The 21,426-nt window shown below is 50.2% G+C and overlaps 1 protein-coding gene across 20 annotated transcripts in view; it reads left to right on the top strand.

Annotated features, from left to right (window-relative positions):
• msi2b (musashi RNA-binding protein 2b) overlaps positions 1-21,426 on the top strand; it is a 518,162-nt gene that overhangs the window by 471,109 nt on the left and 25,627 nt on the right. For 12 of the 20 annotated variants that reach the window (XM_048557145.2, XM_048557146.2, XM_048557147.2 and 9 more), the window contains one exon: positions 5,834-6,010. The exons of the other annotated variants lie outside the window; for them this stretch is intronic. In XM_048557145.2, the coding sequence (XP_048413102.1) occupies positions 5,834-6,010 (177 nt within the window). The remainder of the gene's footprint in view (positions 1-5,833; positions 6,011-21,426) is intronic. 20 annotated transcript variants of the gene reach the window in all.

Raw genomic sequence — 21,426 nt, forward strand, 5'->3', positions numbered from 1 at the left:
AGCTTGTGTTTTCAAACAAACAACCTGTTGGACTATGACCTGGTGTCATGTGGTTTCTGACCTTGCCTGCCCCAATCCAACACTGGCACCTCCACATCATGCCTTAGAAGTGGTCACGATGAGTCTTCCCTCTGACCTTTGCAAACGTGGGCCAGGCAAGGGACATGTTGTCACGCCCTGAGCTGTTCAAACGAGAGGTGTACCCAGTTGTCCAGGCTCTGGGGCCCGAGATTTCAGGGTGGCTGCTGTTCTACCGGGGGAGAAGCCTCATTTGGGCCCTGGTATCAACACCCACCTCAACCCCACTCCCATACCCCAAGTCACCGGCTTAAGTTGGGCATGCAGGGCCTCTGTTCACGGCATTCCCTCCATATCTGCCTGGGTAGGGTCTTGTGGTTCAGGCTCATATCCACAGATCTGCTTCTCCGCTAACAGCTTACATTTATTTAGCACCTTTAATATAATGGAATGGCCCCAAGAAGTTTCACAGGAATGTTATAGAACACAGTCAGATGACCAGAGGGTCTTAGGTTTTAAAGAAATGTCTTGAATGAGGGAAATGAAGTCTCCAGGAGCAGGTCATTATTGGATAAACTTTATGACTTGAGGCTAATGCCCCTTCTGGGGCAGGTTACCTCTGTCTGCTTCATTGTTAGCTGTGAATTAGGTTTCATATTCCTGCAGTTGGCACTATCCCAGCATCTCACCACTTACCATGAACTCAGGACAGATGGAAGTCGGCCAGTCTCTACACCAGAGCATGGCCAATACTCCCAAGTAGGTTTTGCCCCAAATGTCATCCCCCCCTACCCTCCCCCCTGCTCTCCCCCCACCCCCCCCCCCCCCACTGCTGTCTCCCCCCCCCCCCCCTGCGCGCTGATTGTGTATTCCTGCCCTAGCAATGGGTAAGAGATATGAGGCGTGTTTTGGAGTTGTGTTCGGTGGGTACCTGGAGGAGCTGGAGGTGAAGTTACTTTACTGCTCCCAGGGTTTGTTGGGTGTAATGAAATATTTATTGCTGCTTTGAGGATGACAGCCATTCAGAGAGTGTGTACTGTTAAGACAAGAGTATGTTTCTTTTCAATGAGTTCCAAACAGCTTTCTGGCAGACTAATAAATACAATGCCAGCAAACAGGGAGTCAAGGAAAATTGGCCTTCTCTGTCGGAAAGGAAATTGAGTGTGTACTGAACTTTGGGTCTGCTTGGAGCATGTTTTTGGTGAGACACACCTGGAGTACTGTGCACAGTTTTAGTCTCCTTATCTCAAGGAAGGATATTCTGGTGATGGAGGGAGTACAGTGGACATTTTACCAGCTGATTCCTGGGACGACAGGACTGACGCATGACAAGAGTAAATTGGTTCTTCAATGGAGTTTATAAGAATAATTGGGTGGGGGTGTAGCATGGTGGGATCTCATAGGAACCTATAAAACTCTAACAGGGCTAAATGGGGTGTTTCTCATGACTGGGGAATTCAGAATCGGGGGTCGCAGTCTAAGGATATGGTGTAGGATATTTACAGCTAAGATGCAGAAGAAATGTCTTCACCCAGAGAGTGGAGAGCATGTGCAATTCTCTTCCACAGAAAGCAGTTGAGGCCAAAACGTGGAATGTTTTCAGAAAGTAGTTGGATATAGTTCCTTGGGCTGAAGAAATCAGAGGGTATGGGAGAGAAAGCAGGAACAAGGGACTGGGGTGGATGATCAGACATGATCATATTGAATGGCACAGCAGGCTCAAAGACCTACTCCTACTGCTAGTTTATTGTTTGTTTTATTGCACAGGTGAAGACTAGTTGAATGACTGAATCTTTGAACGTTTTTCAGAGTGATTCAATGCAGAAAAGCTTAACTTGTGACAGACCAGATGCTTGCCATTGTTTTTATTCGATAGCATTCAGTGACCTCCTGTCCTCTCCCTCATTTCCTGCCTGGATACATTTACTGCCATTGATCTTTCTGCAATCCACTTCGGGGCCCCAGACCAACAGGAACTCCTGTTCTACTCTTGCTGAACTTTGAACCTTCTCTGCACCCGGTTACTATGACCCATGAACTGACTGGGTCCAAAAGAGGGACTAATTCCCTTGACTGATAATCCGCATGATATTGAGGCCTCGTCTGGCTTGCGCTACCTCATTTCAAACCTGCAACGCCAGGGGAATTTGGGATGGGAAGCAAGGAGGGAACAAGTCAGGATCTCACAGGAATCCTTGGCAAGGCAACCAGGGTGAGAGAACTGTTTAATTTGCAGGGTTTTTTTTATAGGTGCTACCTTTTGGGGTGGAACATTTTAGCTTGGCACTGAAAAGCACTGGCAGCCAACAGATCGGCTTCTTTGGTGTCCCTCGGCTTTAGCAGTCAGTATGATTTAAATGCATTATGCACAGCTCAGATATAATGCACCAAAGATGCCTTCCTTCTTAATTCTTGGTCAATCTCAGGCTCTCCTATGACATGAAATACAGCAGTCGTTCAGTCTCTTGAGCTTGCCCTGCTGAACAGTAAGACGTTGGCCACTCAACTTCTCTGTCTCTCTGACCGCCGACCCGAGCCGCCTCCATCCCATGAGAGACCAAAATATTTATTGAGATCCCCCCCCCTGTCTTCAGTACATCCAATGTTTGAATATCTATAGCCACCTGGGATAGAAAGTTGAAGAGATTCGTGACCCTCTCAATGTGGCTTTTGATGGTGCACTGATTCAAGGCACTGTGAGAACAGACCAGATAGGAAAGACAGCCTTAGATTTGGTTCCCACCACACAGTCAACTGCCCAATATTGGGCTGGGGCAGGAGTTGAGTGCTAAAGTTGGTTGGTCTTATGTTTCTGGATTGGAGAAAGTAGAGTCAGGTTGCTGGCCGTAGATAAGGGAATCATTGTCAGGCAGGAATGCTGCTTCAGATCACTTCCAAAGGATACATGCTATGTATCAGCATGGTTTGGAATTGAACTGGACTAGCTGACCCTGCTTGGTAGGGTACCTAGATAAGAAAGAGTAGGTGATGATGCCAGATATCAGTGAAAATGTAATCTAACAAATGTCCACACCTTCAAGAAAAATGGTGAGAGGAACAGAAGAGCTGGGTTGGAGATAGAAGGGATACTGATGGACTGGAATTAAATCTGTCTCAGATTTTCTCCCCACACTGTGCTATGTTACCAGTCATCCACTTACTAAAGTATGAAGCACAAGTCAGTCTGTCTTCCGCGTCTGCATTTGTTTATATTTCCCAGTTCAATGCAAACTCCAGTCTGCTCTCTCCTGCTTCCCAGCAGCTTCCCCTACTGGGGGAAACCAGCTCTTCAGCATTTCCTCCAGTCAGTATCCGCTGCGATCTATTATCTCTGGAGCATGTTCTAGTTCTGTCTTAAAGGGGCTATCGTTACGACACTGCACTGGCACAAGCCAAAGTATTTCCCTTAGTATAGCTGTGCCAATGCCATTGCTTTGGTTTCCCCTAGTTGCTGTGCCAACAATTCCATTGCATGTTCTCCCAAGAACACAGCTCTTTTTATTTGCTGTTTGTGCCACCCTTGTACCTCACCTCTGTCAGGGCACGCAGGGCACCGCTGCTCCTGGACGCAGTCAGCCCCACTTCTCACAATTGGCCTGAGGGGAGCAGCCATTGGAGAGTTAGTTTCCTGGTTTTTGTCTTTTTTACCCAGCGCCAGGCTCTGCAAAAACAAGCAGTCTACAGTATTTGTTGGGAATAGCGGTTTTTGTTGGGGGGTGGAGTATGGAATGCACAGCAAGGATTGGCGTTGTGTGGGGAGGACTTATTCAAAGTCTGTCTCTCCTTTCCCTCCCACTTAGTTTAATATTCAAACTCTGGATTTGGGTATCATTGGCAAGTCCAATTTGTTGGCTATCCAGATTGCCCTTTATTCGGAGGCTTGCTGGGTCATTTCAGGGAGCAGTTAAGAGTCAGCCACATTGCTGTGGGTCTGGAGTCACATGTAGGCCAGACCAGGTAAGGATGGCAGATTTCCTTCCCTAACGGGTATTAGTGAACCTGATGGGTTTATAGAGATCTGGCAGTTGTATTACCACTGTTAATATAAATATTTCATTGCACATTTATTTATGAACTGAGTTTAAATTTCCTAAGGAATGTGGTGGGTTTTGAACTCCTGCCTGCTCTAGACCATAACCATATGATGTGGCAGCAGGTGTATGCTCCACTGTTGAAGGAGATCATGGCTGACCTGATAATAACCACATCTGTTGCCTTCGTTGGGGCTGCCTCTCCATGTCACCCTGGGTTCCCTTAACAGTGAGCCCTCCCACACTGCATACTGAGGACATGCGATAGCCCAGAGCAGGAGAAAGCCCTTAGTTCCTGTAGCTGTTAGTTGCCCCTTTTGTGGCACGTTTTCAACCAAGCATCTATAGCAACTGTGTGTGTGTGTGTGTGTGTGTGTGTGTGTGTGTGTGTGTGTGTGTGTGTGTGTGTGTGTGTGTGTGTGAGTGTGTGTTTGTATGTGTGTGGGTGAGTGTGTGTGTGTGTGTGTGTGTGTGTATGTGTGTGGGTGTGTGTGTGTGAGTGTGTGTGTGACTGTGTGTTTGCGTGCACGGGGGTTTGTGCGTATGTGTGTGCAGGTGCATGCATCTGTGTGTGTGTACATGTGAGTGTGTGTGTGTGTGTGTGTGTGTATGTGTGTGTGTGCGTATGAGTGTGTTTGTGTGTGTGTGTGTGTGTGTGTGTGTGTGTGTGCGTGCACAGGGGTCTGTGCGTATGTGTGTGCGGGTGCATGCGTCTGTGTGTGTGTATCTGTGTATGTGTATGTGTGCGCATATGTGTGTGTGTCTATGCATGTGTGTGTATGTATGTGTCTGTGTGTATGTCTGTATGTATGTGCGTGTGTCTGTGTCTGTATGTGTGTGTGTCTGCGTGTGTGTGTATGTTTGTGTGTATGTGTCTGTTTGTATGTCTGTGTGTGTCTGTGCCTTCACAAGGTTCCTTTGTCCCTTCCCTGCTGTTCAGGTGGTCTCCTTAGCACAGTAACATGCCTGCATGCTGAAAAAGAGCCTGTGACAATTGTAGAGGCTCTGTTAGGAAAAGGTGACACAGGTCGGCACATTAATGGCCAAGTGAGGAAGTAAGAACGTTGCTCATTTTCCTGCCGTGGGTACTGGCATCCTACACGAGGGTCCACAAGCACGACACAGACTCAGCTGGGCACTGCCTTCAACACAACAGAAAATACAGGCTTGCCTGACACAAATTCCCTCCAGGTGTGGGATCTCAACTCCCCTGTCGTTGCTCAGGCCCCACAGCCGTGAGATTGCTTTACAAGCCTTGTTTGCCGGTCGGTGAGTTCAGTCGGTACTGAGCTGGCAGATGGAGGTGGGGTGTTGTGCTGCACAAGGAGCAACAACAAAACAAGTTCCTGACCTTCATTCAGAATTGACACAATAAAACAAATGCTTTTGGACTCATTCAGAATGAGATTTCCTTTTCCCTCTGAAGGATCTGAGCTGTACCTAATGCATCTAAATAGTGGAATAGAGTGCAGAACTAATGCATAGTTGAACCAGGGTTTGGTGGACTGTTGGAGGAGATGGCAGGAGGTTATTGGTATCGGCAGCAAGCAGGAAAATTGGGATGCCCTCGTTCCATAGTCTCTGCACCTCTCTGGGAGCGGGCTGCAATTCTGTATTGCTGGTGGTTTCAGTCTGCTGTGTGTCCTCGTACACGACTTTTCTCAAACTTCGGAGTCCTAGACTTGCTGTTGTACCGTGGTGTGATGTACACGGGCCCAAGCGTCGGACACTGGAGGTAATTGTGTGCTGGTTGGACAATGATGAAGGCTCCCTGTGTCTCACAGGGTTTGCTGATTACGGTTTCTATTCCACGCCCGGCGATCAGCGGGCCACTTTCTCGTTTGCGGACTACGGCTCAGTCGGACTGCGGGCCGCTCAGATGCTGCGCAGCGATCACGCTCCGTCAGCAAGCAGCCCCTCCCTGCACCATCTAACCAATGCGGATCAGTTTAAGAATCCAGGTTTGTGCTCCACATTCATTTCTTGCGATGGTGGTGAGGCGGGGGGACGGGGTGGGGGGGTGTGCGGGAGAGGTTGGGGAGGGAAGAGGGGAGTGGGATGACGGCTGGGTAGATGGTGAGGGGGGAGGCGGTGGTGATGGGGGTGCTGGGGAGCGCGGTGGACAGGTATGTTGGCGTGGTGAGAGTGGGGAACAATCTAATCTTAGCGCAACACTGCAGGCCTAGGCCACATCTCCATGTGGCATGTTTGTCAGGGGTCAGGGAGAGGAGGAGTGGGCACTGTGAGCTGGGGAAGTGGCTTCATAGTCACCCCTGTCTTTTTCACAAGAGGGTGAAAGGATTTAATGCCTCACGTGATTCCCACCCCACCCCACCCAAAAATAGCCAGTGATCAATCATTTTATACATCGGTGACAGTAAATAATTATTTTGACTTGTGCATCACATTGATGCGTGTGCTGAATCTGAAATGGCCTGTCTCTTCTTTAGATAGTTTCTGTGCTTTGAAAAGGTTTGCTATTTTGAGCGGTCATGTGTCTTTTCACTCCCCAGAAATGTTGCAATTTATAAACTTTTACAAAACACGCACAGACTCGACTCACTCTTCTGCTTCTCAGCAGCTTTCGTGGTATCATGGTGTGTCAATTCTATGGCTCCCCTTTTACCTCTCTCCACCCCGCAGATTGCTACCATCAATGCCAGCTCAGGGGGATAGGGTTTACAGATGGTATCCCCACCCTGAGCCACAGGCCGTGCCGCAAGGTGTCAGCAAACAGGAGACCATTCTCTCTCCTTCCCAGGTCTTAACATCACGGAATCCCTATGTTTATCATGGTGACCATCATTCTGAAACATCATTCTCTGACTTCTCTCCCCAGGTGCTGCCAGACCTGCTGAGTTTCTCCAGTACTATCTGTTTCTGGGGCCCAGGAATCACTCCCACTCAGGGTGGAAGCAGGCCATTCAGCCCACACCGACCCTCCAAAGGGCATCCCACCCAGACCCACACCTCTACCCTATTCTGGTAACCATGCATTTCCCATGGCTAATCCTGGACACTGTGGGGCAATTTGGGTAGACAGACAGGAGGCTGGAAGAGCACAGTAACCCAGGCAACACATGGAGGACATGAGCAGTCGACGTTTCCTGAAACATTGACTTCTCCTTGCCTCCAGATGCTGGCCGGCCTGCTGTGTTATTCCAGCCTCCTGGTTGTCTACCTTGGATTCCAGCATCTGCAGTTTCTTTTGTCTCTGTGGGGCCATTTAGCATGGCCCACTCACCTAACCTGAATGAATAAGCGAATTTATGTATTTAATCTTCTTCTACATTTTCCCTGGATTTTGGAGCAATTCCCATATCGCCCCACTTCCCCGCCGCCCCAGCCCCTCCCTTTGTGAGCACAGTCAAGGTCAAAGCTGTTCTCCCTGTGATAAGCGCAATTTGACTGGCTGTTGAGCACCACTGCACTTCAGCTGGGAATGGAGTGATTTACTTTTCTCTAATCAAAACAGAATTTGGATGTGATCAGAGTCTAGGCCCAAAACGTCAGCTTTTGTGCTCCTAAGACGCTGCTTGGCCTGCTGTGTTCATCCAGCCCCACACCTTGTTGTTTAGAATTTGGATATGGGCTGGACCATGGTAAAGCGCAGATGCGGCCAGGAATTTGTTTTAATTCTTTATTCATTCACAGGAAGAGGGCATCAGTGGCCAAGCAGCATTTATTGCCCATCCCTAATTGCCCAGAGGGCAGTTAAGAGTCGACCACATTAGAAATATAAAGAGGGTTAGGCTGCGAATCCTCAGCACCATCTGAGGAGGGAGACCTCAGGGTGCTGACTTCCCTTGGTTAATAACTTGACATCAGAATCAGTTGAGACCAACGTTTGTTGACCTGAAAAAACATTAGCCTTGCCTCTGTCACCACAGGTCCTGCTCATCCCACTGAGAGTTTCTGACACTGTCTTTTTGAAGTCAGCTTCTGTCTTCTGCTTTTGTATTGAGGGCAAAGTTGTTTCATCTTGGAAAAGAAATGCTTAAAGGGGCTGTGTCATCGCTGGGGTGCGGGGGTGTGGGGGCAGGGGAGAAGGGAAAATAGATTTGGAAATAATTTTAAGCAGCCCGGAAATGTCTCAGTTGGGTGGCACTCCAGTGTTTGATGCCGTGTCTTCACATAGTATCGCAGGAGTGATCCAGGCCAACACTTTGAGAGTGCGGCACTCTCCAGGGCATTGTCTCTATGGCATTGCGTCAGACTGGTGCCTCATCCATTAGTTCAAGTGGCTGTGAGAATATCCAGAGGCAGTGTTTGCAGAAGGTGCAAGGGAGTCGTCCTGGGCCCCGAGCAAAACACATCTTAACTCATTTGGGTTCTCTGATGAAGGGTCAAGGCCCGAAACGTCAGCTTTTGTGCTCCTGGGATGCTGCTTGGCCTGCTGTGTTCATCCAGCTCATTTGGGATCCTGCTGTGTGCATATTGAATGCTACATTTTCCCTTAACACAATGGCACATCAAGGAGAAAAAGCTACTAACTGTGAAACACCTTGAGGTTTTCTGAGTAAGTGAAAACTGCTGTAAGACTATAAATTCTATTTGTATAGGGAAATGTCAGTAAATAAGTCTTTGGGTAGTGTCCCTGCCTCAGGGGCAGTGGCTCCAGGTTCGAGTTCCACTCCAGGACCTGACGGCTGAGGGAGATGTGTTTGTAATGCAGCCAAATAGGTTGATCATCAACATGCAAATCCTTCCAGTACACAGCCACAGCCTGTGGTAAGAGCAGGAGTGCTTCCTAGCACAGAAACAGGAACTCAGCAGGTCTGGCAGCATCTGTGAAGCGAAAGCAGAGTTACCGTTTCGGGTCCAGTGACCCTTCTTCAGAACTGGTGGTCGCTGGGAAAAGGTTGGTATATATGCTGAAGACGGGGTGGGGGAAAGGAGAAGGAGTAAAGGAAAGGTGGAGATGGACCCCACAGAGAGTGAGAGAGAGAGACAAACAGTTGGGCAGATAAAGGAGTGGGTAAAGATTACCCTGGGAGAATGAAAGGCTGCTAATGTGTTCTTTCAGTAGCTGACAATGTTTGTGATCGCAGTCCGTGTGACAACAAGGTCTGGTATGTAGGGTTTGGGGTAAGGACATGGGAGAAGTGCTCAGGACCTCAAATTAATGAACTCCATATTGAGACCTGAGGGCTGCAGGGTCTCCAAGCGGAAAAGGAGGTGGTACTCTTCCAGCTTGTATTGGGCTTCACTGGAGCACTGCAGCAAGCCTGAGATAGAGATGTTGGCCAGGGAACAGGGTTGTGCGTTGAAGTAACAGGCAACTGGAAGCTCAGGATCACTTGTGCGGACAGAACACGGGTATCCTGCAGTTTGCGGGCATCCAGTCAGAATTCCTGATTAGAGATAGTAGGAACTGCAGATGCTGGAAATTCTGAGATAACAAGTTGTAGAGCTGGATGAACACAGCAGGCCAAGCAGCATCGGAGGAGCAGGAAGGCTGACGTTTCAGGCCTAGACCCTTCTTCAGAAATTTGCTGAAGAAGGTCTAGGCCCAAAACGTCAGCCTTCCTGCTCCTCTGATGCTGCTTGGCCTGCTGTGTTCATCCAGCTCTACACCTTGTTATCTCAGAGAGACCTGCTCCCTCCCCATGTCTGATCCACAGCTCAGAGTGACACTTCCCAGCTGACCTCCCATTCCTTGGGTGCACAGAAGCGAAAGAAATATAGGGTAAAGTTCCAGGATCCAGCAGGGGAAAAATACTCTGGGAAATTTGTTCTTAATACACCCTCCCCCACCACCTTCCCATCTCAGGTGATCAAACCCACTGCCAGAGATCCCATGGACTAAGCACATCCCACAACAATGTCTCAAAAGTGCTTCAGTCCTTGTGACATATGGCCTGCTGTTGACCTCTTCTATTTTATTTGGTGAAAATTGACATTATTTTATTTGAATTTGATTTTAGTATGTTACGTGTACTGAGATACGGTGAAAACTTTTGTTTATGAGTGATACAGGCAGATCACAGCAAGCAAAGGATGTACAGATCAAAAAGACTTGGAGGCATACAGGTTAGATTGCAGGTTACATTATTTGAGGCTAGAGCCCAATCAGCAGTCTGATACTGGCCAGGAAGAAGATGTTCCTCAACCTGCAGTTGTGTTTGTTCAGGCATCATTATCTTCTGCCTGATGGAGGAGTTGTACAAGATCATTACCGGGGTACAGTGGGTCTTTGATGATATTGGCCGCCTTTCCATGGCAGTGCGCGGTGTCAATGGAGTCCACGGATGGAAGCTTGGCTTCCATGATGGTCTGGGCTGTGCATGACACTTTCTGTAGTTTCTGAGACAGTAGGAACTGCCGATGCTGGAGAATCTGAGATAACAAGATGTAGAGCTGGATGAACACAGCAGGCCAAGCAGCATCAGAGGAGCAGGAAAGCTGACGTTTCAGGTCAAGACCCTTTTTCAGAAACTTCCTGAAGAAACTTCTTTCTGAAGAAGGGTCTTGACCTGAAACGTCAGCTTTCCTGCTCCTCTGATGCTGCATGGCCTGTTGTATTCATCCAGCTCTACACCTTGTTATCTTCTGTAGTTTCTACCTGGGATTACTGGTTCAGTGACATTGCCACGATGTTAACACCTCCCCCCTTGGACAATGTCAGAATCTGAGATTGAATTAGCGACATGACTACTCAGTAAAATGATAGCACATAACTTCCGTTCCCTATTGTCAGTGAGTTCATGATCACTATAGGAAATTGTGTATATAATTAACTGACCAGCCTGGCTACAACATCCAGTCTGTTACAATCCCTGCAGAGATTGATAACTTTCTAAGGCAAATTAATTTCGCAAATGGCCAATGGAAGTGAACTTGTAGACAGCATTTCACTTTTTAAGATGTTTAATGTGATGAGTAAATTATAGTCAACATTGATCAAACAATTAAACCAGCGAATATTTGAGAAACTCAGCAGGTCTGCCAGCTTATGTGGAGAGAGAAACAGCGTTATTGTTTTGAGTCTGAGAGAATAGGACCTGCAGATGCTGGAAAATCCAAGATAACAAAGTGTGGAGCTGGATGAACACAACAGGCTTTTGTGCTCCTAAGATGCTGCTTGGCCTGCAACGTTTGGAGCCTGGTGACTTCTCCTGTACTGTTCTGAAGAAAGGTCACCGGATGGAACATGTTAACTCTACTTCTCTCTCCGCACATGCTGCCAGACCTGCTGAATTTCTCATGCGTTTTCTCTGTTTGATTTGAAATTTCCAGTATCCTTTGACAATCATTCCTCCCCACTGGAATGCCCTTCTTCCCTGGAATCAATCTTGTAAAACTTTGCAGTCATGTGAATACTGTAAACAGGGATCAAACCTGCTGACCCTCTAGATATGATGATACGACTTTGCTTCTATTAAACTGCTTGAGAAAGCATATCCCAGGCCTGCTGTGGTAGCAGCACAGTGCCTCAGTAATTAGCACTCCTGCCTTGCAGTGCCAGGGACCCAGGTTCAATTCCAGCCTTAGGTGGCTGTCAGTGTAGAGTTTGCTCGTTCTCCCTGTGTTTGTCTGGGTTTCTGCTGGGTGCTCCATTTTCCTTTCAAAGAAGTGCGAGTTAGGTGGATTGGCCATGGGAGATGTAAGAAAAGAGTAGGAGATGGGTTAGGTCCAGGTGTGATGCTTTTCAGAGGGTCGGTGTGGATTCAGTGGGCTGAATGGCCTGCTTCCACACTGTAGGGAATGTATGACAGGTATATGTAAATGAACTGATAGACAGCAATGATTTTACCTATGATCTGGAGTTAGCTATGAAGCCAGAATGGGGCTGAATGGTCTAATTTTCTTATTGCTTATAAAGGTACGTAAACTGAGATTTCACAGTGTTACAGATGTTCCTTTTCGCCACCATCCCCACTCCCCTACCACCTCGAGGCCCCTTGCCACCTCCACCAAAAATTTCTTCAGGTATTTGGGCAGGAGGTTCCTTATTGGAGTTGAGTTTGGGCCAGCTTTCCCCTTTGGTGCTATAGTACTGGAGTCAGATTAAAGCCGGTTACAAACGATTTGCCAAAAGAAGACGACGATTTGCTGGAAGCTCCCCTTGTTGTGTTTTTTTTTCAGTTCGCTCTGCACTGATTCTCAGCTGTGCCGTCTCCATTTCTCTACCCAGGAGTGCACTCTTTGTGTGACAACATCATTCCTAAGCTGTTAGCCTGACTCTGCAAGCAGCCTTGTGCCCTGAGGTCACAGTTTAATTTGTTTAAGACCTGGTTCTGTGGGTCGTGCTCTTGCTTCTGAGGCAGAAGATTTTAGTGTTCAAATCCTACTTTAGGCCCTGAGTGTAAAATTCCAGGCTTGATTACCGGTGGCCATTTACCTTTTGCAGACTGGTTCTCACTCTTCCTGAGATGTCGACGGTTAATGGCTAATAAATCAGTCATCTGTCAGGGATTAATTAACTCTGCGGGTTAGTTAACAGTAAAACACATTATAAGTTAAGCAGAGATCACTAGAACTGCAGGTGTTGGAGGCAGAGATAACAGTGTAGAGTTGGAGGAACACACCAGGCCAGGCAGCATCAGGGGAGCTGACATTTCAAGTCAGGACCCTTCTTCAGAAATGGGGAGGGGGAAAGGGGGCTCTGAAATTAATAGAGAGAGGAGGGGTAGGGCTGGAGAAGGTAGGTAGGATGGTGATAGGTGAGTGCAGTTGGGGAGTGGCAGGGATTGGTCAGTGAGGTATGAGGGGTGAATAAGTGGGAGAGAAGATGGACAGGACAAGGATGTAGGGATGAGAGGGAGGGTTGGTCATTGGATGAGGCTGTGGGTGGGGGGGTTTTGAAAGTAGTAAAGTCCATGTTTAGACCATTGGGCTTTAGGCTCCTGAGGTGGAACATGAGGTGCTGTTCCTTCCAGTTTGCGGGTGGCATCATTGTGACATGTAGGGGAGACTCAGGATGGACATCTCACCCGGAGAGTGGGAGGGGGAGTTAAAATGGCTGGCGACCGGAAGGTGTTGCAGAAGCTAAGCAGACATGTAACTGCCTTTACTGCTAATGCCACCATTAGGTGGGTAAGTGCCTCAGGAGGAATTTAGGTATGCTGTGCTACTATGTCACTGCACGTGACAAAATGACAGCTGCTGGGGACACCATCTGTGTTTGGAGACAGTAAGAACTGCTGATGCTGGAGTCAGAAATAACACAGAGTGGAGCTGGAGGAACACAGCAGGCCAGGCAGCATCAGAGAAGCAGGAAAGTTCTTCTAAAGAAGGGTCCCGACTCAAAACGTCAACTTGCCTGCTCCTGTGATGCTGGTGTCCATTTCAAGCCCACCGACTCCCACACCTACCTAGAATACACCTCCTCCCACCCACCTCCCTGCAAAAATTCCATCCCCTATTCCCAATTCCTTCGCCTCCACCGCATCTGCTCCCAGGATGAGGCATTCCGCTCTCGCACATCCCAGATGTCCGCGCTTTTCAAGGACCGCAACCTCCCCCCCTGCAGTGGTCGAGAACGCCCTCAACTGTGTCTCCAGCATTTCCTGCAACACATCCCTCACACCCCGCCCATGCAATTACAGCCAAAAGAAAATCCCCCTCGTCCTCACATACTATCTCACCAACCTCCGGATACAACGCATCATCCTCCGACACTTCCGCCATCTACAATCCCCACCACCCAAGACATTTTTCCATCCCCACCCCTGTCTGCTTTCCGGAGAGACCACTCTCTCCGTGACTCCCTTGTTCGCTCCGCACTGCCCTCCAACCCCACCACACCCGGCACCTTCCCCTGCAACGACAGGAAATGCTACACTTGCCCCCACACCACCTCCCTCACCCCTATCCCAGGCCCCAAGATGACATTCCACATTAAGCAGAGGTTCACCTGCACATCTGCCAATGTGGTATACTGCATCCACTGTACCCGGTGTGGCTTCCTCTACATTGGGGAAACCAAGCCCGCACCCCACTCCCCCAATTCCCCGACGCCCACACCCCCGCTCCCCCAATTCCCCTACACCGACACCCCCACTCCCGCAACTCCCCGACACCCACACCCCGACCCCCACTCCCCTAACTCCCCGACGCCCACACCCCCACTGCCGACACCCATACCCCCACTCCCTTAACTCCCCCAACTCCCTGACACCCACACCCCCACTCCCCTAATTCCCTTCACCAACACCCCCACTCCCCCAAATCTCTGACAAACACACCCGCACCCCCACTCCCTGACGCCCACACCCCCACTCCCCTAAATCCCCGACGCCCACACCCCCACTCCCCGGACTCCCCGACGCCCACACCCCCACTCCCCCAACTCCCCGACGCCCACACCCCCGCTCCCCTGACTCCCCAACACCTGCACCCTCGCTCCCCCAACTCCCTGATACCCACACCCCCACTCCTCTAATTCCCCTACACCAACACCCCCACTCCCCCAAATCCCCGACAAACACAACCCCACCCCCACTCCTCTAATTCCCCTACACCACACCCCCACTCTCCCAACTCCCCGACGCCGACACCTCCTCCCCTAAATCACCGATGCCCACACCCCCCTCCCCTAAATCCCCGACACCCACACCCCGGCTCCCCCAACTCCCTGACACCCACACACCCACACCCACTCCCCGACACCCACACTCTCACTCCCCTACTCCCCGACACCCACACCCCTACTCACCCAACTCCCCGACACCCACACCCTACTCTCCCAATTCCCTGACACCCACACCCCCGCTCCCCGACGCCCACACCCGCACTCCTCCAACTCCCCGACACTCACACCCCAACCCCTACTCCCCTAACTCCCCAACGCCCACACCCCCACTCCCCCAACTCCCCGACACCCACACCCTGACCCCTACTCCCCTAACTCCCCGACGCCTACACCCCCACTCCCCAAATCCCTGACGCCCACACCCCCGCTCCCCCAACTCCCCGACACCCACATCCCCGCTTCCCTAATTCCACTACACCCACACCCCCACTCCCCCAACTCCCTGACACCCTCACCCCGACCCCCACTCTCCTAACTCCCCGACGCCCACACCCCCACTCCCCTAAATCCCCGACGCCCACACCCCCACTCCTCGACACCCAAACCCCCACTCCCTTAATTCCCCTACACCCACACCCCCACTCCCCCAACTCACCGACACCCACATTCCCGCTCCCCCAACTCCCTGATACCCACACCCCCACTCCCCTAATTCCCCTACACCAACACCCCCACTTCCCCAAATCTCTGACAAACACACCCCCACCCCCACTCCCCAACGCCCACACCCCCACTCCCCCGACTCCCCGACGCCCACACCCCACTCCCTCGACTCCCCAACGCCCAAACTCCCACTCCCCCGATTCCCCGACGCCCGCTCCCCTGGTCCCCCAACCCCCCGAAGCCCACAGCCCCTCTCCCCCAACCCCCCAACACCCACTCCCCCAACCCCCCGACAGCCACACCCCGACTCCCACTCCCCTAACTCCCCGACGCCCACACCCCCACTCCCTGACACCCATACCCCCACTCCTTTAATTCCCCTACACCCGCACCCCCAACTCCCCGACACCCACACCCCCACTCCCCTAATTCCTCTACACCAACACCCCCACTCCCCCAAATCCTTGACAAACACACCCCCACCCCCACCCCCACTCCCTGACACCCACACCCCCACTCCCCTAAATCCCCGACGCCCACACCCCTGCTCCCCCAACTCCCCAACACCTACACTCCAACTCCCCTAATTCCCCGACACCCACACCCCAACACCCACTCCCCGACACCCACACCCTCACTCCCCTACTCCCCAACACCCACAACCCTACTCCCCCAACTCCCTGACGCCCACGCCCCCACTCCTCCAACTCCCCCCACCCATACCCCCACTCCTCCAACTCCCCGACGCCCACACCCCCACTCCCTTAATTCCCCCACACCCAAACGTCCACCCACCCCACTCCCCTACACCCCCACACCCCCAACTCCCCTACACCCACACACCCCCAACTCTCCTACACCCACACACTCCCAACTCCCCTACACCCAAACCCCACTCCCCTAATTCCCCGAGACCCACACCCCCACTCCCCTAATTCCCCAAGACCCACACCCCCACTCCTCTAATTCCCCGAGACCCACACCTACACACTCCCACACCCTCACTCCTCCAACTCCCTGACACCAACTCCCCTACACCCACACACTCCCAACGCTCCTACACACACACCCCACACCCCTAATTCCCCAAGACCCACACCCCCACTCCCCTAATTCCCCGAAACCCACACTCCCACTCCCCCAACTCCCCTACACCCATACCCGCACTCCCCTAATTCCCTTACACCCACTCACCCCCATCTCCCCAAACCGACACACCCCCAACTCCCCTATACACACATCCCCACTCCCCTAGTTCCTCTACACCCACACCTGCACCTCCCAACTCCCCTACACCCACAGCCCCACTCCCCCAACTCTCCTGCAACCACACCCTCACCCACCCCAACGCTCCTACACTGACACCCTCACCCACCCCAACTCCTCTACACCCACACGTCTCCAACCCCCAGTGCCCCTACACCCACACTCTGACCTGCCCCAACTCTCTGACAAAAACACCACCACCACCCCCCGCAACTCCCCTACACCCACACCCTCACCCACCCCTACTCTCTTACACAGACACCACCCCCCCCGCAAATCCCCTACACCCATGCCCTCACCCACCCCAACTCCTCTACACCCACACCGCCACTACCCCCCAACTCCTGAACACACCGAACACAACCACAACTCCCTGACTCCCACACTCACACCACCCGCCCCAACTTTCCTACACTCACACCCCAACTCCCCTATACCCTCCCCCCGACTCCCGTACAACCCCACCACCCGCCCCAACTCCCCTACACCCCCAACCGCCAACTCCCGTACACACCAACTCCCCTTCACCCACACCCCCACTACCCCTCCCCTCCCCATCAATAGTGAAGGACAAATTCAGAGGCAAGGATTTGCTTTTCTATTTGTCGGCAGCCTTGGCGATGCTGAGAGGGAGACAGGAGCAGCTACGTCCCTGGGATTCATAATCCAGAGACTCCCCGCTTAATTTTCTGGGGAGAAGGCATTGCTGCAGCTGGTGGAAATTAAATTCGATCGATTAAATCTGGAATTGCAAGCGAGTTGTAATCATGGTGACCATGAAACGACCTTCATTGATTGTTGTAAAAACTCATTTGGTTCACAAGTGCCCTTCAGGGAATGAAATTTATCTGGATTTGCTAACATGTGACTCCAGAGAGATACCAACCACCTGTGAAATGGCTTGGCAAACCACTCAGTTGTGGCAGTTACGGGTACACAGCAAAGTCTGACCTGCTACTTAACAGATGAGTTTCAAAAAGAACTCAGAAAGTTGTCTCGCCTCCTAAAGGCACCCGCACCAACACTTGGACTGAACCAAAGGGGGAAATCCCAGGCAGCGTTTCAGCTCAAGGCCTCATAGCCCTCTCTCCGATCACCCCTCGAACTCCTTTGCTGGGAGGAAAGTGGCTACAGTTCCTCATTCTGTCACCATTCTGATATATCTTTGTTACTTCTCATGGACCCTCCCAACCTTCCCAAGGTGTGGCCTCCAGAGCCGAATGCAGTAGCTGAAGTGTCAGCTAACCACTGCTGTCTACAAATTCTATATGTACAAATATATAGGATAGATAGGTTGTATACCAGTTTCTATGGCATACATCAATATACATAATAATCTAATATGCAATATAGATTGCATATGTATCAATATAGATTGCATATGTTTCATTGCATAATATATTACACTTCATACATTGCATAATGTCAATATAAATTGTTTTGATCTCAATATAAGAGCACAATAAGATATAAGAACAGAAGTAGACCATTCAGCCCATCCAGTCTGCTGCACCAGTCAGTGAGATCACAGCTGATCTGATCATCCGCAACTCCATTTTCCTGCCAAATCCACATATCTCTAACTGACTAAACCTTTTTCTGCGTATACAATCAACAACTAATAGTCACTATTGTGCCACAGTGTCACAAGAGAGGGATGACTGGTGGTGAGTTTAACCTGGGGGTCACCATGCCTTAGGTAAGGGGTGAAGTTGAGAAGGTGGGATTGTGCCAGAATTGAACACACACTGTTGGAGTTACACTACATCACAAACCAGCTGTCCAGCCAACTGAACTCGATAGGTCAATATCAATGGTATATATCAATATATGTATCTCGCTCTCACACTTTGTATGTCATTCATATGTGTCACCTCATGGTAGATTAAGTATACTAGCTAGATTCAACAGGAAACCATTCACAGACATTGCCACTGGCATAGCGACTCCCCAAGCTCCCACTGCCATAAGCAAACAAAACAAAAATGGAGTTTAAATGGCTCCAAGGTACATGCTGCCGATGAACTCTCTGTGCCGTTTCCTTACCCTCCACACAATGTGCAAATCAGAGAGACACAGCCAAGTTAAACTGCCTCCTGTGGAACTAATGAAAGCCTTCTGTCCATTGGGAGCTGGTGGGGGCATGGAGTCACTGCTGCACATTTCCACAACTGCTGGTGTCAGTCAAATTGAAGAGATTCGCGCAGGCTTTGAGAACGTAACTTGAATTGATGTTTATTATAATTTCAATTCATGTTTTCTTTTGACTCCAGTCAAAGAAAACCTCTACAATTTTCAAACAAGAAAGATGTTTTCTTTGTACATTGCATTCCCAATGTCTTTAGGGAGCTTTGCCTTGTACCTTTATTTCCTGCATGTGCTAAATGTCGAGGAATAAGTGGGCTTTGAGCGAATGTTTTTTTGTGTACTTGCAGTGGGACCATTCACCACCCCACACCCACCAACGTCCCCTGCCATTAACCTGTTTCGCGTGCGTGCGTGTGTGTGTGTGTGTTTGCCTGTGCCCATGGCACGATCGGGGGCACTGCCCAAGGTCACTGTACGGTGACTCCCAACTTACTCACTCGCCCCATGCATTAGGATTCCAGTTTCTACTAGTCATGCTCTTTGGGATAAAGTCACAGTCCATAGACTACTGTGGCATGACAGTGTCACCCCATCAACTCCTTTAAACAGAATGTGATCTTTGATCTGAGTGGAGGTTGCTAACCATCCAGGATTGCCCTCGAGTTTCCGGGAGTGAAAGATGAATGTTCTGGATGTGCTGAGGAAGATCATAGAGCTGTTAAAAGAAGGGGGTATTTTGTTTTTGACCTTCTTTGAGCACTTTGAATCATTAGTGAGAAAGCGAGGAGTTGGGTCTGGGTCGGATGTTCTGAGAGTCGGTGTGGACATGTTGGGCCAAAGGGCCTGTTTCCACACTGCAGGGATTCTATGATTCAATCATGGGATAGGTTGGGAGAAGGATTTTTTGGCTTGGTTGGTTGGGGGAAGAATTGGAGATCCCGTGGCAAAACGTTCAGGAATATGCCCAGTCGGAGTTGGCAACCCGAGATCCAGAGCTGGGTCGTGTTCCCTGGTGAAACAGCGCCTCCTTCAGGGTTTTGTTGGTTGGCACTATGGTCATTGAAGGAACTGTTGGCATTGATTAGAGCTCAGCCTGAGGCCTTTCCTGTTAACCAAGCGCATTGTCAGGATAGAGCAGCAATATTCACACATTGTCCCTCTGGGAACCACCAGGCCTCTCTGTCGTCCACTGAAATAATGCTGATGCATATTATTCTGTAAAGACCTAAACAAATCAGAGACTGCAATAAACAGTGGGCGGAGATAATGGGGACTGCAGATGCTGGAGAATCCGGGCCAGCAAGGTGTGGAGCTGGATGGACACAGCAGGCCAAGCAGCATCTCAGGAGCACAACAGGCATTCAGTGTTCCAAGCTTCTGGCTTTACTTGCATGTGATTGGACAGCCAGACAGTTACAGCAGCAAGTTTCGCGAACTAAGCCATTTCACTGGGAGTTAGGAGAAAGATTCCAGCCCCACATTCTTGTGACCTCCTATTGCAGTGTGATGGGGCATCTCCCGTCCATGTGTGTGTACTAGTGAGAAAGGACTAGGAGCAGGAATAGGCCATTCGGCCCCTCATGCCGGCTTCATCATTTAATACCATTATGCTGATCCCATCTTGGCCTCAACTCCACTCTCCTGCCTGCTCCCCATTACCCTTCAACCCATTACTAATTAAAAATGTCTGTGAGGTAGCAGTGTGAACCGCTGAGCCACGTCAGAGGAGGGTTGGCGAGAGTTCTGATGAACTGGATGTTCTAAATCCCAGTGGACAAACTCTCTGTGTTTTATGACTTCTCTCTGATTTTATAAATAAATCCAACTCGTTGCTTCAGCCTGCTGAGTCTCTGGCTGTGGGTGCGATCATTTTGATCTTCCAGAAACATTCCCTCCCAACATTTGGCTCTCACTTCCACAGATGTTGAGCGGAACCAGCCACATTCTCCCAGTTCACACTGCTACCTCAAATTTACTCAGGGTCCCAGCATCCGCCTCATTCTGGGGCGATAAATTCCACAGATTCCTCCACAATTCTCCCTTAAATCTGCTATCCCTTATCCTAAAACTGTCACCTCCTGCGGTGAATCATGACATTTTGCCAACCGGGGGGTGGGGAGGAGAGGTGGGAGGAGCAGGTGTAGCAACCGAGAGAGAGGGAAATGTCTCAGAGGATTGCCACCATTGGATTTGACTGCCTGATCTCGCAGAATCCTCTTCAGTGCTCTGACTGTCTGTAGAGCGAGGAGCAACACAGCAACTTCATACAGTCTGAAATAAGCAGAGCTCTGTGCAGACCAGAGGAGCTGGCTGACCTGTTTCTTGTCACTGAATTCTTTGTTGAGGAACATGAGTGTTGCACATATGAATGTGATTTATTTTGAAATGTTTCCTGTCCTCCTCTATTCTCCAGCATCCCCCATCCTTTGTTCAATCTCCTCTACATCCATCCGCGGGACTGCATGTGAGGATGTTGTCCTTTCAATGGGAATACACTCTCTCTCCGACACAGTGATGAACCCAGGGAATGACAGCCTGTCCCTGTCCAACCGAATTCCAGCCTTTGGTGTCATCTGTACAGAATTTCCTCAGTGGTTTTCCCAATCTCCCACTGTAATGCCAGCCAGAAATCCTGGGAGAACGTGGCTGGTTCCGCTCAACATCTGTGGAAGTGAGAGCCAAATGTCGGGAGGGAATGTTTCTGGAAGATCAAAATGATCGCACCCACAGCCAGAGACTCAGCAGGCTGAAGCAACGAGTTGGATTTATTTATAAAATCAGAGAGAAGTCATAAAACGCCGAGAGTTTGTCCACTGGGATTTAGAACATCCAGTTCATCAGAACTCTCGCCAACCCTCCTTTGACATGGCTCAGCGGTTCACA

This window comes from Stegostoma tigrinum, chromosome 27 (genome assembly GCF_030684315.1).
Source record: "Stegostoma tigrinum isolate sSteTig4 chromosome 27, sSteTig4.hap1, whole genome shotgun sequence".
Lineage (NCBI taxonomy): Eukaryota > Metazoa > Chordata > Chondrichthyes > Orectolobiformes > Stegostomatidae > Stegostoma > Stegostoma tigrinum.